Consider the following 15,779-nt stretch of genomic DNA (forward strand, 5'->3'; position numbering starts at 1 on the left):
TGCTCCGATAAATCTTTATCTGCAACCTTTGCCGATAAATCTGCCGCAACGGCGTGATGCTATCATGTCAATATGGAACAGAATCTCTGAGCAATGTTTCCAGCACATTGTCGAATCTTTGAAATGAAGACAAAACATGAGTTTGCATTTCAAGGTAGAGGTGTCAAAAGCAAAGTGAATGTGAGCTACCTGGCAAGCACTTTTACCACAGTTAGATTTGTAAAGGTTGAAAATACTGTTGGTCAAAATGCTGTTAGTTAGTTTTTAAATTGCGACTTGAGAACTGACACTATGTTCATGTAGGAAAAAGGTATATGTTAAGGCGTTGTATATGGCAAGTGTTGGCAGTGCTTACCTCAAAATAATTTGCAGTATAATCGATCATTTCTGCGTAGTGACTGTCAGAAGGTGGTGCTGATGTATTTAAGCGGCTGCTGTGGAGTTGTTGTTTGAGGGAAAATAGCACGACTCATAAGGTCAAACAAAGTTGGAATCAATACTGTCAGAGTACACTTTACCAGAAGAAAGACAGGCATTACAGAACAGAACGAGCTAAATGTTTATCTCAAAGGCTGAAGTAGAAGCTCTTCATCCTTGACTCAACAGTCATCAGTTACTTAATGTCTTTGATTCGAGCTGTAAATCGGTCTTTAATTATGTCTAATAGTCCTCAAGACTCTTCCAATCAGCAGCTGCTGGATTCTATTCAACTCATTCAACTTATTTCGCTTATGGAAACACAGCTGTCTGACTTTACCTTCTGAATGTTTGCATTCACGAGCTTTCATTTGATTACAATTCAGCACTCGGAACAAACAGAGCTTTTGAGTGAGAGGTCATAAATGTCATGGATGCCAGTTAATTGTCAAAAAAACGCATCTTTTTTATGCTTTGGTTTATTCCACCTGATTATTTAAGATGTCCAATGATTTTTTTTCTTCTGCTGGCTATTTAGAAAAGGTCCCGTCCATGTCACAGGTGAAAGAGGTGCACTGCGTGAGTGGAATAAGCAGATTGTGGTATTCAAAAGAGATAAGCTTGACCCGCTTGACTGAAGCAGGACGTTTCATCAGCACATCACAAGCAAGAGACACAAGCTTTCATGAAAGAAGATACAGAGAGGGAGAGATTGCCTGATTTAAAGTGCAGAGGAGGAGGAGAAGGGTGGGATGCGATGAGGAGCACTCATAGAGCATGTCCTTCATTGGTTCAGTGTAGAGTCCACTCCTCTCATCGCCGCGAGTGGGTGGAGGACGAGAAAAGGATGACATAAACAAAGGGATACAAGTCTTTGTGTATGAACACAGAGAGGCTTCAAACGATGAGAGCTGCTTGCCAGTCCTTTTCTCTTTTTGTTTGGCTCCACTAACGCTACACCTCCAGAATAGTCCTGCAGAGTCTGGTAAAATACAATTCAATATCTGTTTAAAGGAATCGCTCAATGTTTTAAGAATTACATCTTTTCACTGTTTTACTTTGAGTTAGATAAAGAGATCAAATCCTCATACCTGCTGTTAACTACTGAGTTAGAGCTGGGAGGTGGTTAGCAGAGGGAAACAGCTGACTTTACCTTCAGAGTTCAAAAATACTCCTTCCAGCGCCTGACACTCACTAATACTGCACGTGTTGCATGTGTCAGTCTATATAGAAAAACAGACATTTGTGGGAGGCATCTTTTAAAATGAAAGGATTATGTCCTGCTATAGCTGGAATACTTTCATGAGAGGAAAACCAGGCGATTGGGGGCCCCCAGGGTCTCCAACGTAAATGAGCTGTGGGCCACTGCTGGCACTGTCATCTCATAGAGGGCCACTTTAGTGTTCAAGTAGTACATAACAAACATGAAAACACCCACAAATATTTCCGAAAATGTAGTGTTGAATTTTAAATATTGTATAACAAGACAAAACTGCAAACGTGAACACAATTTTTTTTCTCACTTTTAACTAACTGAAGCCTTTCATTGAACTACAAACTGGTACTTTATGGCCCCACACGTGGCATCACCGTTTTGTTGGTATTTAACAAAATAAAAATGCAGACATAAGTGTGCACATTAGTTTTTGACTGCTAGTGAAAATTGTTTTCTTTACAAATAACTCTCACTGAACTAACACAGCCAATCCCTCAATATGTTTGTACTCTCTGCTCATGTTGCCTTCGTATTAAGTCATTTTTTGCTTTTTAAAGAACTTATTTTAACATTGCACACAACAACAAGCAAATCCTCCCTAACAAAGAAAATAACTTCATGGGACAAATTGCATTCTGTTTTTTCACGTCAGTATATGGGCCCCAAGTAAGGGTGACGTGGGCCGCAAGTGGCCCCGGGGCTGCGAGTTTGAGACCCCTGACTTAAACCTTCCATAAGTAGACTATACAGAGCATTAAAAATATCCCATCATCCCCCAAGTGGGGCTAGTTGTGGCTATAGAAGGGGTTACTTCTAGCTTTTTCTAGCATAATCTTCTTTTGTGTCTTTGGTCTTTGGCTGTAAACTGCAGGGAGACCCGAGGGAGACTAGCCATGTGACTGAAGTAGAACGTAACTGAAATATACAGTTTGGTGAACTGAGTCAAACAAACTAAGGAAAAAAAGAGAAACTTTGCTTATCACTAAAGTAGCTATTACTGCTAAGCTAATCACACAAGTTTAGGGAGTAAAGAGCAAACTTTTTCAGGTCTCTTACGTAGTCAGCAGCTGTCTGGACCGTGAATTCCTGTTCTATTCATTGGTAATTATTTTCAAATCAGTTCAATTTAAAGAAAAGCCTGAAATTGTCAGTGTGGTTTTGACATATGCAACCCCTCTTTTATTTTCTAAAAGAAGTGTTTCCCTCCTTAAGGATGATCCTTCACTTCCGTTTTATTCCATTACGGTAATAACATCCTCGATTTAGCGTCTTGACGTGCCAGAGCCGCCAGGAGTTCACAAAAAATTTGCTTCCATTGCGTTCAGTCTTGTGCCATTTCACACACTTTCTCTACATTGAAGCTGTCGGTAGTGGTACAAGGCAAATTTTCCTTTTCCAATAATTTCCTTAAATATAAAATGTGATGTTGGTTAAAATGTCTGATCCTTGAGAAAGTTTCCCATACTCCCAATAGGCCTTTTAAGGCTTTCCAGTCTAATCATGCAGTCGTCTGACTCCATAGGTTTCTCGTTTAAATTGTGGCAAGAGTAAGTGTATTTCCCAACCTGTCAAAATATTTTTAAACAGGATGCACTAAATATGACACATTTTTAAACGAACTCTGTACAGGGTTTTATTTTTTCTTCTCTCAGAGGGAAGGATTCTCTGTCAACAAAGACAATCGTGTCATCTTTTGAAGGATCCTGAAGTTTCTTGAGTGGGATCCATTGTCTGATCTTAAAAATAACATCTCATTAATGATTAGAAGAGATGTTATTTTTAAGTTTTTCTATGTTCCCCTTTTCTCTTAAGAAGAAAGCATTTCAAACTCTCTCCCTCAGATTTTCAAAAGTTACTTCTTCTAAATCTGTAATAAAAATGCATAAATTCATTGGGCAATTAAGCACACAGCTAAGGGTTTGAAGTGGCTTAGCTGTGGGGATCTTCCCAACTGGGAACACTGGATATTTTTGAAAGTGCTTTACTCCCTGCAGAGATATCCACAAGGACCACAATTGCACATAATCAGCATCAACATATGGGGAAAGACATTCACACTGTACTGCAGTGAGAATGAACTGCAACAGTGATGAAATACATGACAGAGTATAGGTTTATCTCGAGTGCTTAAATTGGTGAGACAGAAAAATCTGCAGACAGCCCAGATTTGAGTTTCACTTGAACAACTCAATTCACTTTGATCGCTTTGTTAATTTAATCAATTCAGCCTCTAATATCTGGCTTTTATTACTGATCTTAAAGGAGGCGGAGATTATCAGAGCAGCGGGGGGGGGAGCAAAAAACAGGGTGCTGATGCTAAAATGACTTTAGATGCTTTAAGCCAGACTTTTACAGTGTTGTGTGTCTACCGAGTATCCTCCAGCAAGCGTTTCATTTAAAATGCCCCCCGTGCGTGAGAGGCACCGGCCATCTGCCAGATTGTTTTTCATTCACAGAAAGCCCGATAAAGTTGTGAAGGTCGATGCGCTGCGAGGCCCGGGTGGCGACGGTATGCATGCTGAGGAGCTGCTGTTTATTTTAACAGCAGGTCAGGGAGGGTGAGTGAGAGCAGCAGAAGACGAAAGGCGAAGGACAGCGAGAGAAGAAGGAAGGAGAAGGGGGAGTTGTCATAATGCAATAAGCAGATTAATAGGCAGCGGGAGGGGAGAGAGAAATGAGGAGTAATAAATGTGGATCTGAAGATGCATATGAATATGGAAGAGAGTGCAGATGCGGGGATGATGCCTGGAGGGAGCCTCAAAGACCTCCGGTTGCCAAGCTCCTCGTCTGCTGCTGGGAATTTCGATTCACATCTGCAAAATCAAAACAGAACTCACCCCACCCGTACTTTCTTATCCTTCCTTTTCCCCATCTCGCACACCATAAATGATGCTGACTTGACAGCGAGGCACCTGTGGCATCGCATCTGTGGATCTTTGGGCACAGGCTCTCTGTTCACCTGCCATGAGCTTTCCCAGCTCGGCTAACAAGCTCCGCGGTGCTTTGTTGTAAATGTACAAGGAGTGTGCAGCTTGGCTTGTGATTCAAAGAAACTTCACCCAGCTGGAAGGGATACACAGGGTGGAAGTTAGATGTGTTAATCCGTGTGCTTGGAAACACCAGAGAACTTCTCATGTGGAGTCTAAATCCCAAGCCCAGACCAAATCCTGACGCTTTGTTACGGCCGTCGTCGCTTAAATGAGAAGGTGCGTCAGAGGTTCGCGAGCAGCTTTGCAGTCTCTTTGTAATACTTCTGAAACGTGTTCTTCCTTTGCTTTTATTTTCACACTACAGAAGAGAATGAGAAGCTAGTGTAAGCTGCAGAGCTTTCAAAAAGAATTGCTGATTTGATTGAAGATGTGGTTTGCAAAAGCTGCAAATCAGATTTCAGATGAATATCTTTGCACCGTCTATAATGAGGGCACTATTTAAGAAGCTGCTGTGTGCCTCTGCCTTCTTTCTCATCTTGATTATGTGTTTCTCTCCACTGTTTAACTAAAAGGAGAAGAAATAACTCACTTCTTGCCCTAAGACAGCTTGGATAGGCTCCTTCCAACCTTTCCATGGATGGAAGTACAGATGGATAAAAAAGTTCTAGTAAATGTTAATATATTGTTTGTTTTATTCATACCTGTATATCTCCGTGGCCACTTTTCTGTCTGCCATACAAAAAACTTGATTTGTATTTAATTCATAGATTTATTTTGCAAGAGGATCCACTTTCATGTGGAAATCATAGAATGAGACATTTACTAAAGTTTTTTTGCATTTCTTGGGAAATGGCACAGTTCAGGCATTCACTCCTCTCTTTTTTTAATGTGCACTAATATCTTTAATATCGTACACATAATGCTGAACATTAGACTGTATATAAAAGGACTGGTATTACGCTGCAAATGTAATTATTCATTGTGAAATAGTAATACAATAATGTGCCGTCAAATCTCTTGTAGTAATTTTAGATATATCGTACTCCCCTTCAAATGGTTCGCAATGGTTTGGTCCACACCTCTACTTTTCAGAAGTGAATGTAAAATAAAGGATGTGTGAGAGACTTTGTTCTTTACTTCGAATTTGCCAAAGAATAAAACTTATTTATGGTTTCTCATGGGTCCCCCTTAGGTGCTTCTTGGTCCCCCCCCATTCCCACCCTCATTAAAAAATCCTGGAAACACCTTTTGCTTTAAGGCACTTTCACATTTTGGAAGCTAAGACTACATCTATCCTTTTTGTACAGTCTATAATTAACCCATGGATATTTGCATATTGCATAATATATATAAATTTACTTTTTTGCACACACAAAGTTGAACCTTGTATTAAATCTTGTGTGTGTCAAAAATATATACGTAGAAGTGTATTTTTGTCAGAATTCGTGTCTAATTAACGGTCTAATTAATTGAGATAACTAATAAGCCCTTTACTTTTCTCCTCTTCCTTCAGGCCACAGTTGCAGCCTTCGCAGCCAGTGAAGGTCACTCTCACCCGCGGGTGGTGGAGCTACCAAAGACGGAGGAAGGGCTGGGCTTCAATGTGATGGGCGGCAAAGAGCAAAACTCACCTATCTATATCTCCCGCATCATTCCTGGAGGCGTAGCTGAGAGGCATGGCGGCTTAAAGCGAGGGGACCAGCTCCTGTCTGTGAATGGAGTGGTGGGTCTCGCCAGACTAACGTTCTGATCCAGCATATGGGAAAAGAGGATCAATGGATTGAAAGTAGAGTGTAGATAAGCTTTTCAACCCCTGTTTAAGCTTGTTTCCAAAAATATATTTTTAGCAGCTTCTTGCCATGTATTTGATTTCTAGTTTGATATGTGAGTCAACAATCACAAGAGTTATTGAGGTCGCAAAGTTGCACATGTTGTGAATAAGTAGCAGAAATTTCTTCAGCTGCTGGAGAGATATGAGCAACATACACCGTAAGCTAAGCCTTCTCATTTCACTTGATCGCAAAGTATTAATAGTGGAGAAAATATTCTTTTTTTTCTTTGAAGGGTTGCTATTTTAAAAAAATATATATATTAAAATCAGCCCCCTTTAATATTCTACTCTTTCCGTGCCTCTGAAACCCCCTGCAGAGTGTAGAGGGAGAGCACCACGAGAAAGCGGTGGAGCTACTGAAGGCAGCCAAGGACAGCGTGAAGCTGGTGGTTCGCTACACCCCCAAAGTGCTGGAGGAGATGGAGGCCCGCTTCGAGAAGCTGCGTACGGCCCGGCGGCGTCAGCAGCAGCAACTCCTCATGCAGCAGCAGCAACAGCAGAATCTGGCCTCTCAGCAGAACCACATGTCGTAGGTGAGGCGCTTCATTGCTTTAAGGGTGAGGGGTGGGGGGAGGTGGATGCCAAAAGAGGAAAAGGAAACACTGCCTCTGAGAACTTTACTTTAGCAGAATGAAGAGTGTTGCAGCCCAGGTTGAGGTTGAAACGCCACTAATAGCTGATCAGGATCGCCAAGCTCATCATTCGGGCACAATGCCATCAACTTTGCTTTGAATATAAATCCACAATACAGTAGTTGGTCCACCAGTCGGCAGTTGGCACTCTTTGATAAGGGTGTAAAGATTAGGGATGAGGATTTCAAGAGAAAAAAGTTATATTCACCACATCACCTGTTTGCAAGTGACTGGAGATAGCTGTGCTAGCTTTACCTGGTGAAGCTCTGTCCGATCTGTTTTGTAGCATTTGGCTGAATCTGAGCATTCCAGCTCTGTGCATGTTTTCCTCCTGCTGCTTCTATTAGCAGTCGCATCATCAGTAAATATTAGTGATCTGTTTCCACTGGCAGCCTTAAATGCCCATGCCATAACACTTCCACTTCACCATGTTTGACAGATGATGTGGTATTCTTCACATCATGAGCTGTTTCCCTCCTTCATATTTTTCTCTTCCTGGCTTTCTAAAACAAGTTCATCTTGTTCATGTTGTTCGGCCTCTCCTGGATTTTTTCTGGTAAAGTCTAATCAGGCCTTCCTGTTCTTGAGTGATTGATTCGATGTTGTAAAGTTGTTTTTCTTACCCATCAAAATAAATCATCCACTTTCTAAGAATGTACCAGATAATTGATTTGGCCACTACTAAATGATTTGCTATCTCTTTGAGAGATTGTTTTTTTTTTTTAGACTTCATTTAGAGAGAAAAAGCTACGAAATACAATTTCAACACTTAGAATAAACTGCAGATGTTTTACCTGGTTAACTTGTAATGAAATAACAAAGGAACAGGCTTCACCTGGCCATGATCTGATTGTCAGTTGCATCTTGATTGCACACCATGACAAAGGATTTTAAATTAAACAGAGGCAAAGTTATAAAAACTAAAACTCAAAAGTAATAAATGTACCATTCTCTATAAACTTCTGGACCTTCTGTCGACCTGTTTCAACATATTTTTTTTAAACTGTGGCAGAGTTTAGGATCAAAAGTATGTGCTATTTTTTTGGACTTGCAGGCACTAAAAGAAATCAAAGGTGGGTAGGGAATGCAGATGTCCACAGAGAGTACACCTTTTATCATTTCCTGTATGAGCATAAGCAGAGCCTCGGGCTTGGGCCTCCCAGCTGTTCTTGTTTCAAGGTGACCGAGCTTTTATTGTCGCAAAATCTTTCTAGATGAATTATTCATCTTGTATATTTCCAGATATCATACTTTTACTCTAAATCGTTTTTACCCCGATTTGCTTCAGTCCTCAGTTGTTCGATTCATTTATATATTTATTTAATGTCAAGTATATAATAAAAACTTTCTGCTGAATGTTCTGGTGCAAGAAAGTTAAAACATTTTGCAGATAAACAATAAAAGGATTGAGATGGAGAACGGTGAAATGGAACCTCGTCTTTTGAATTTTATTCACCGTGCTCTGTTTTGCCCGTGTAAGCACTTCTTTCAGCTTGTGTGCAGGTATAGCAGACATATACATCCCAGCACAGAGCCTAAAAGCTCAGTAGTATATTTTGCAAACTGAGCAGCCAGTATCCTCTGTGCAAACATTACTGATTCTTCTTCTGTGCTGCCAGTGATTCTGTTGTAAGGGTTGTAAATTATTCAAGCTTAAACCGATTACATCTGTGGTTCATGCTCTGCAGGTACGCAGGTGCAGCCTGGAGTGTTGTTACTTGTAAGCTAGAGCTGGATGGAGGCTCTACCCCTGACTCGCTTCAGATCATTTTTTCTTATGGTGCCAAATTAGAAGAAGGCTGTGCACTGCCAAGCAAACTAAAGCTCGCTCTTGCTTACTGTAGTGAAAAACACTCAATTTAAAACCAAAAAGAAAGTGCAGACACTTTTCAGACCATGAAACCAAGTCATATCATGCTATCCCTATTTTTGCCCAAACTTCTCAAATTATTTGCCTGACGTGTTAGAGGCATGTGTCCAACATCCCTTTGGCTTTGATGCTAAATCCCCCGAGCATATCTCTTGTCCTGGACTTGGCACACCACAGCTTGGGATGGTTCTTAGGAGCTTGTAACAGCGTGTTGTGGTGGAGCCACAGAAAGCGAACTGAGCAGGGATCATGTTATATCAATTCCGGCATGCTGACCGCAGTGATCTGCTTTGGAATCCAAGAAGCTGCTGACCAAGTGACGACTCGAGAGTGCAATATAAGCCATTCACTGTCACGTTTTCTGAGTTTCTCTGCTCTCTGCTAACCAGGATAAAATGTATGTAAAGGTCAGAGCCAGACGTCTTTTAAAGATGCACATTCATAAGTGATACTGGTGCATCTCCTCATCACACAAATATATATACGTATATATAAGAAATGACGGCTCTTCAACTTTTTCCTTTCAGTTAATATTTTATCTTCTCAGACTGTTTTGAGTTGAGTCTTATTTTATACAGCTGAACTCTTCAACAGTTAAACAACAGTTGATCAGTTGATTTTTTTTTTTTACAGAGCACTCGTATATATATAGACCGGATCCCTGTCAAGAATCCAAGTCAGGCTTCGATTTAACATTTAGATTTTCTCTAATAAGCATTAAGTTTTTTTTCTTTGCTTTTTTTCTTTCCCGTCCCCTCAACCAGTCACGGCAGATGGCTGCCCCTTGCTGAGCCTGGTTCTGCTGGAGGTTGCTTCCTGTTAAAAGGGAGTTTTTTCTTCCTACTGTCACCAAGTGCTTGCTCATTGCTAATTGCTGGGCTTTTCTCTCTATTATTGTAGGGTCTTTACCTTACAATATACTGAGGGGACTGTAGTTGTGATTTGTTGCTATATAAATTAAACTGAAGTTAACTGAACTGAATTGAATCTATCCTGTAGCTTCAGTTAATTTTAACACAAAAAATTTCTCAAGGAAAGCACATTTCGCTGCAGGTGATTCATGTAAATTAAAAAAAAGTCATCTCCAATCTTCCCCTCACCAAAAAATATCCTCCCTCTGTGTTTTTAATTTCAGAGTGTAGATCAAAATTAAGCCCCTCTGATATCATCTTTGTCACAATCCGTCTGCGATTATGAGAAAACTTTGATTAAAACCCATCATTTTCAGTTTAACATAAAAATCTGAGAGGTGTGTCTTTTGAAGAAAAACGATCCCTGCTTTGTCCCTTGCCATTTTAGTCAAATGTTTGGATTGCCAAACTAGCATGAGGGTGTGTGCCATTAATCACCCTCTTTGGAAAGGTCTATATCAGGATACTGGAAAGAAAGTTCCATCTATTGATCAAATTGCTGATTTACAGACAATTGTTGTTGTCATGGGTCTCCCTTGGAGAGAGTAAGGAGCTTGGTTATTCGGGAGGGCTCAAAGTAGTACTTCTCCATTTTGAAAGGAGCCAGCTGAGGTGGTCTGAGGATTTGATCAAAATGCCTCCGGGCAATAGGGTAGGTGTTGTCCAACTCGCAAAAGCAGGCCCAGGACATGCTGGAGAGATGCCTCTATTTTGGCATGAAAAGAGCCTTGGGATACCCCCAGAACATCTTAAAGAGGTGGATGGGTAAAAGGAGGTCTGGGCATGTCTGCAAACTGGATAAGCAGCAAAAACAGGATGGACAAATGCATTGGATGGATGGCTGGATGGATGGATGGATGGATGGATGGATGGATGGATGGATCCTAAAAGTATATGGTGTCATACTGGTTTTTTTTTAAGATTAAATGTTTGTCTTGTTGCTAATTTATCCTTTTACCACACCATGTGACATTTTTCAGAAAACAGGAAAGAAATTAATTTCATTTAGTGCAGCTGTGTTTCACGGCATTGCTCTCAGCCTGTTTTTCTTGTCTTTGTGATCTCCAGGCTGTTCCAAAAGAAGAAGAAGTGAAGAAGTGTGTGGATCTTTAAGGCCATCTGTTTGTGTTGAGGATCCCAAAGGCGTCTCTCCATCATGGAGCAAAACCGACGGAAAGTAGAAGACTCTTTCACTCTCTCCCTTCCAGTGTACCACCGATTACTGAGCAAAAACGAAGAGAGCGTTTGTCCTGAATTTGGTGCTTTGAAAAACAAGTATGAGGGAGGCTAACACTGAAAGTTTTGACTTTATAGTCCCTTTTCTAGGTTCTACACCCCAGTCGTGACTTGAATACTCCCCTTCTTGTGTTTGTAGTTTGGTTTATTTTATCCACCTGGTTTGCTTTCATCCATTTGGCAGTGGATCCTTCGCCATTTTTCCATAGATATCATTTGTACAGTGGTGTTTCTATTGATTCCTCTACTGGTGCTTGTGTCTCTGTATGAATGACCATTGATTTCCTTTTTCTGTGTCCTGTTTTTGATGAACTCTTTTTTACCTTCTATATTGTAGCAAGAAAAGATTTTGTATCTCGTAGGTTTAGCAATAACACACTTTTTTTTGGTTTTTGGTTTTTACATTTTAAAATGAAATTCATCACATATACAGTTTATGTGCAAATGTAAATCACCGTAAAGCAAATCGCGTCTTATTCACTGTAAGGCAGCTCCTGAGTCCAAATCGGTCTTCTGTGCCATTTAAAGAGATTTACAGACGGCGCATAGAGTTAATGTGCAATAGCTGCGATTCATAAAAAGAAGTTATAAGCTACTCCCAGCTGAAATTAATCTAGTAAATATATGTTACAAGGAGGTTCACTTTAATCCTCACAAATCTTAAATGTTCCCGACAGATTACCAGAATGTCATCACTTTTGATTTTAACAGAATTAAATGAATATTATGTTTATTTTTCCAGATCTGTCTATTTTATAGTTTACGAGATCAGAGGTTTAACACAAAGTTTTAATGTTCCTTTCAAAATATTATGTATTCTTTCTATGATGTGCAGATTGTTTAAAATCTATTCATTGCATTATGGCTAAATACTAGCGCATAGTTCACGTGGATGTGTTACCTGCATTTTGTGTTATGAGTGGAGTGTTTTGGTTTGTTTTTTCCCCAGTGGATCTGTGAGAGAAATCATTTTCTTTGTCACCCAAGTAGCTGAACTCCAGAGTCAAAGTGGTAATCCGCCAAATCTGTGTTTACTTTGTCTCCATCTTTGGTGAGCTTCTTGTTGTGGTTTTCCGCTCCGTCGTTCTCAGAGATGACTTATTTACAAGTCTTTTCAACTCTTTTTTTTTTGTTGTTGTTTACTGTTGATTTTCTTTACATTTTCAGTAGCTGGCTTTTACTCTTTTATTTATCCCAGGCATTAAACATCACTTCCTGAATGCGAGACTCTGTAAACACCTGTATGCTAAAAGCATAAAAGCTGATGATGTTACAGAGATTTTATTTAAAACTGCAGTGAGTGATGATTTCATCGGCTTTAACCCCTAAGCCCAAACGAGCAGCAGCCTACATTAATGTGTCCCACACTGCCACATTTGACTATTTCCCCAAAAACCTGTTTCCTCTGAGGTCTACTTAATGTCAAAACATTGGGATTAGGTGACCTTAATGTCCAGGTTTTATATGATTTACAACCATTTCTGACTCTCACAGTACATCTTAATAAGACAGATCCCTTTTTGTACCTTTAATTCATCGGTACTCTTTCTTAATTGACTTGCATTTTTGAAGCGAATGGTCCTGTATTTAACGTAAAGATAAAAAAAAAAAAATAGATAACAAACTCTTGATATGCAATTGTTATACATACTATATTTGTATAAATAAATCTATGTGCTTGTGTACAGTGATCAACTTGTGCAGTTTTCCTTTGTATCGGATGCATGCATTTTATGGTATCCTAGCACATTGGCCCAATTCCAGTCTGGGTCCTAAAGACTTCACTGTTATGGCTGTTGAAGGGTCTCTTTACTTAGGTCAGGGGTGTCCAACTCCAGGCCTCAAGGGCCGGTGTCCTGCAGGTTTTAGATGTCCTTGATCCAACACAGCTGATTTAAATGGCTAAATTACCTCCTCGACATTTCTTGAAGTTCTCCGGAGGCCTGGTAATGAACTAATCATTTGATTCAGGTGTGTTGACCCGGGGCGATATCTAAAACCTGCAGGACACCGGCCCTTGAGACATGGAGTTGGACACCCTTGACTTAAGGGGAAGAGTAGAATTTTAGCTGCAGTTTTGGGGCGACTGATTTCTTTAACAGACACGTGTACTTTTGATTTATACCACTACCAGTTGATCTATTAAGATCATAAATATCACTTACATAACAATATACCTATTCAGTTTAATGTAGCAGACCCTCCACAGTGAAAGTGTGTCAGGGTTGGGTTGGGACTGGACCTCATTATTCAAGTGTCTGTGAGCACCAGAGAGAGGTTTTTTTTTAATAAAGTATTTTATAGATGTGTATCAGATATATATTTAGATTCTTTGATTAGGTTTTATGGAAGCCTTTTATAACCTCTTCAATCATGCATTTAGGCCCTATGTAGAAATAGCTTTGCTGCTACCCTTGTGCTATATTTACAGTTTAAGATGAAGCTGGTAAACTGACCCAAATGCGCAGCACCACAGGGGCAGACAGGCAGGATCTAAAGTGAAAAGCAATTTCAGTGCTGCATAAGAGATATCTAAGTTCAGTAAAGCAATCCATAAAACTATGAAAGAGAGACAAAAAGAAGCAGTGAGCAGGATCATGAACTCACAGACACACAGAGAGAAATTGCTTTAGACATATATGTACACACACACACACACACACACACACACACACACACACACACACACACACACACACACACACACACACAGAGGACAGCCTGGGCTCAGGTGTAAACAGTTAGAGCAGGCAGATGATTAAATGTGGGAATCAAGACAAAGACGGGAAGTAAAACACACAAGATACACAAAACAAGAAACACTTTCAAAATAATACAGACCCTCCTCCCTGTGCCAAAAAGCTCAAACTCTTAACAACACCAGACACCATGACGTGCCTTTGTGTTGAAAGGGGGGAATTATGACGTGATGCAAAAACCTGCTTAGTTCTTTAACATAATCATACACCAACAGCCTTGTTTTTCCCCTTTCTCTGTAGATTAGGAAGAGTAATGCAAGAATGAATTTGCAAACTGATGCAAATTGTCACTGGGTAGCTCAAATAGAGGTGAAAATGCACCCATGTAATTCACAATATTTCAGTTTGTCAAAATTGAATTGCAAAAGCCTGATAGCTGAGATGTTCCCATAGATACCAGCGACAATTACTAATCAAAAGTCCAGCTTATATCACCATTGGCGGACAGCTGGAGCTGTATGATTCAGCTTCAGTTTTGTATGTAGACAGAGATTTTAAAAGAGAACAGAGATAGGAGAAAAATAAAACTGTAGGACTTTCTGGTACGTCCTGAAAAAATGTTGCTGTATTGCTTGATTTCACTTATCAGTTGTACTCCTCATTATAGCTGTTAGGAGTGAGTACTTGTGAGTTGTGAAATGGCTCATAAACACTTCAGCAAGGTGAAATTTCACTTCCATTCTGTCTGAACACACCACCTGAAAGAGCTGTTTCTGCTTTACACCTTGTTGGTTTGTCAGACCAGCAAAGGCACCGCCAACCTCTTGGATTCCAAGCTAGCAGCTGCTTTGCAGACTGCAGTGGATCTATATTGTAGAGGTTTACACATTTATTAAAGAGGTAATAAAAAAAATCACCTGTTCAGTCTTGGGTGGAGGCACAAATCCCTTTGGGATTGTGTAGGTCTGGTTAAAAATGTGCCAAATTAAAAAAATACCATTACAATGGTGTGAGGGAGCAAAGATGCTGTTAGAAAGATACGATTCAGTTTAAAACAACAGCATTTTAAACGTTATTTGGGAAATAAAATAAAAGTTATTTTTCAATGCTTGAAAAATTACTGCCCAAATATGTGCCCACAGCTGTTTTAACATGTCAAAGCTTCCTTTTATAAGCACTTTGGTGTTATAAATGAAAATCCAACGCAAAAGAGTCAGTCCCCATAGACTGCCATGTTATAGTGCCAAGTTTACAGCATTATAAAGCATGTTTGCAGTCTGGTGCAAAACAGTTTTGGCCTATACTGTCCAGCTATTTTCATAAGAAAGGAGGTGAATTGTTTTATAAAGCATCCGCTTGGATGGTTGAGTCCAAATTTGATATTTGAGTCATTAAACTAGCTCTCATCACTGTGTGTGTGTGTGTGTGTGTGTGTGTGTGTGTGTGTGTGTGTGTGTGTGTGTGTGTGTGTGTGTGGCGGGAATGTCTTCTTCTAATCTTATGGCTTGTTGTGCAATGCTACCATCTCAGACATTTGTGCTTCAGTTTTAGTGAGTACATTTCTAGTATGTTATTGGTCTGTTACTTGGCACTATTTAGCTGATATGACACCTGTACAGTTTAGGAATGTAGGTTGAGGCAACAAAAAAAACCAACGCCACAGTCAATCAATGTTTCCAGAACCAACAGGTGACGTCACAGTGGCTGTTTCCACCTGAGCGTGCCCAGGAGCAACTGCATTTAAGGTTACAGACACCGAAACAGCCTGTTTGAAGCAGAATAGAAAACAGGAATACAAAATTTGGAGACACATTAGATAGACATGGGCCTCTGAATACTGCAGTCTTTTCAGTAACTGGTTGCTGAGTGTAGCCTTTGATTTGGAGACAAAAGTTACATCAGGTGCCTACTCGATTACAGCAGCACGGGTCCGATTGCCTTTCAGTGATCGAAGTGCAGCTGCTAAAAGGCCGAGTGATTACACCTTCTGTACTGAATTGTGCCCCTGAAGTCTTACCCAGGTCTTTAGGCTTGGAA

At 40.1% G+C, this 15,779-nt stretch overlaps 1 protein-coding gene across 2 annotated transcripts in view; it reads left to right on the forward strand.

Moving 5' to 3' along the window:
* lin7a (lin-7 homolog A (C. elegans)) overlaps positions 1–11,913 on the forward strand; it is a 42,465-nt gene extending 30,552 nt beyond the window's left edge. Inside the window, exons 4-6 of one of the 2 annotated variants that reach the window (XM_003452022.4) lie at positions 6,077–6,286; positions 6,712–6,927; positions 10,876–11,913. In XM_003452022.4, coding sequence (XP_003452070.2) covers positions 6,077–6,286; positions 6,712–6,927 — 426 coding nt within the window. In that variant the 3' untranslated portion in view covers positions 10,876–11,913. The remainder of the gene's footprint in view (positions 1–6,076; positions 6,287–6,711; positions 6,928–10,875) is intronic. The other variant, XM_005456635.3, reaches the window with a different exon arrangement.
* Positions 11,914–15,779: the final 3,866 nt, after the last annotated feature.

The sequence above is a fragment of the Oreochromis niloticus genome, linkage group LG17 (assembly GCF_001858045.2).
Source record: "Oreochromis niloticus isolate F11D_XX linkage group LG17, O_niloticus_UMD_NMBU, whole genome shotgun sequence".
NCBI lineage: Eukaryota > Metazoa > Chordata > Actinopteri > Cichliformes > Cichlidae > Oreochromis > Oreochromis niloticus.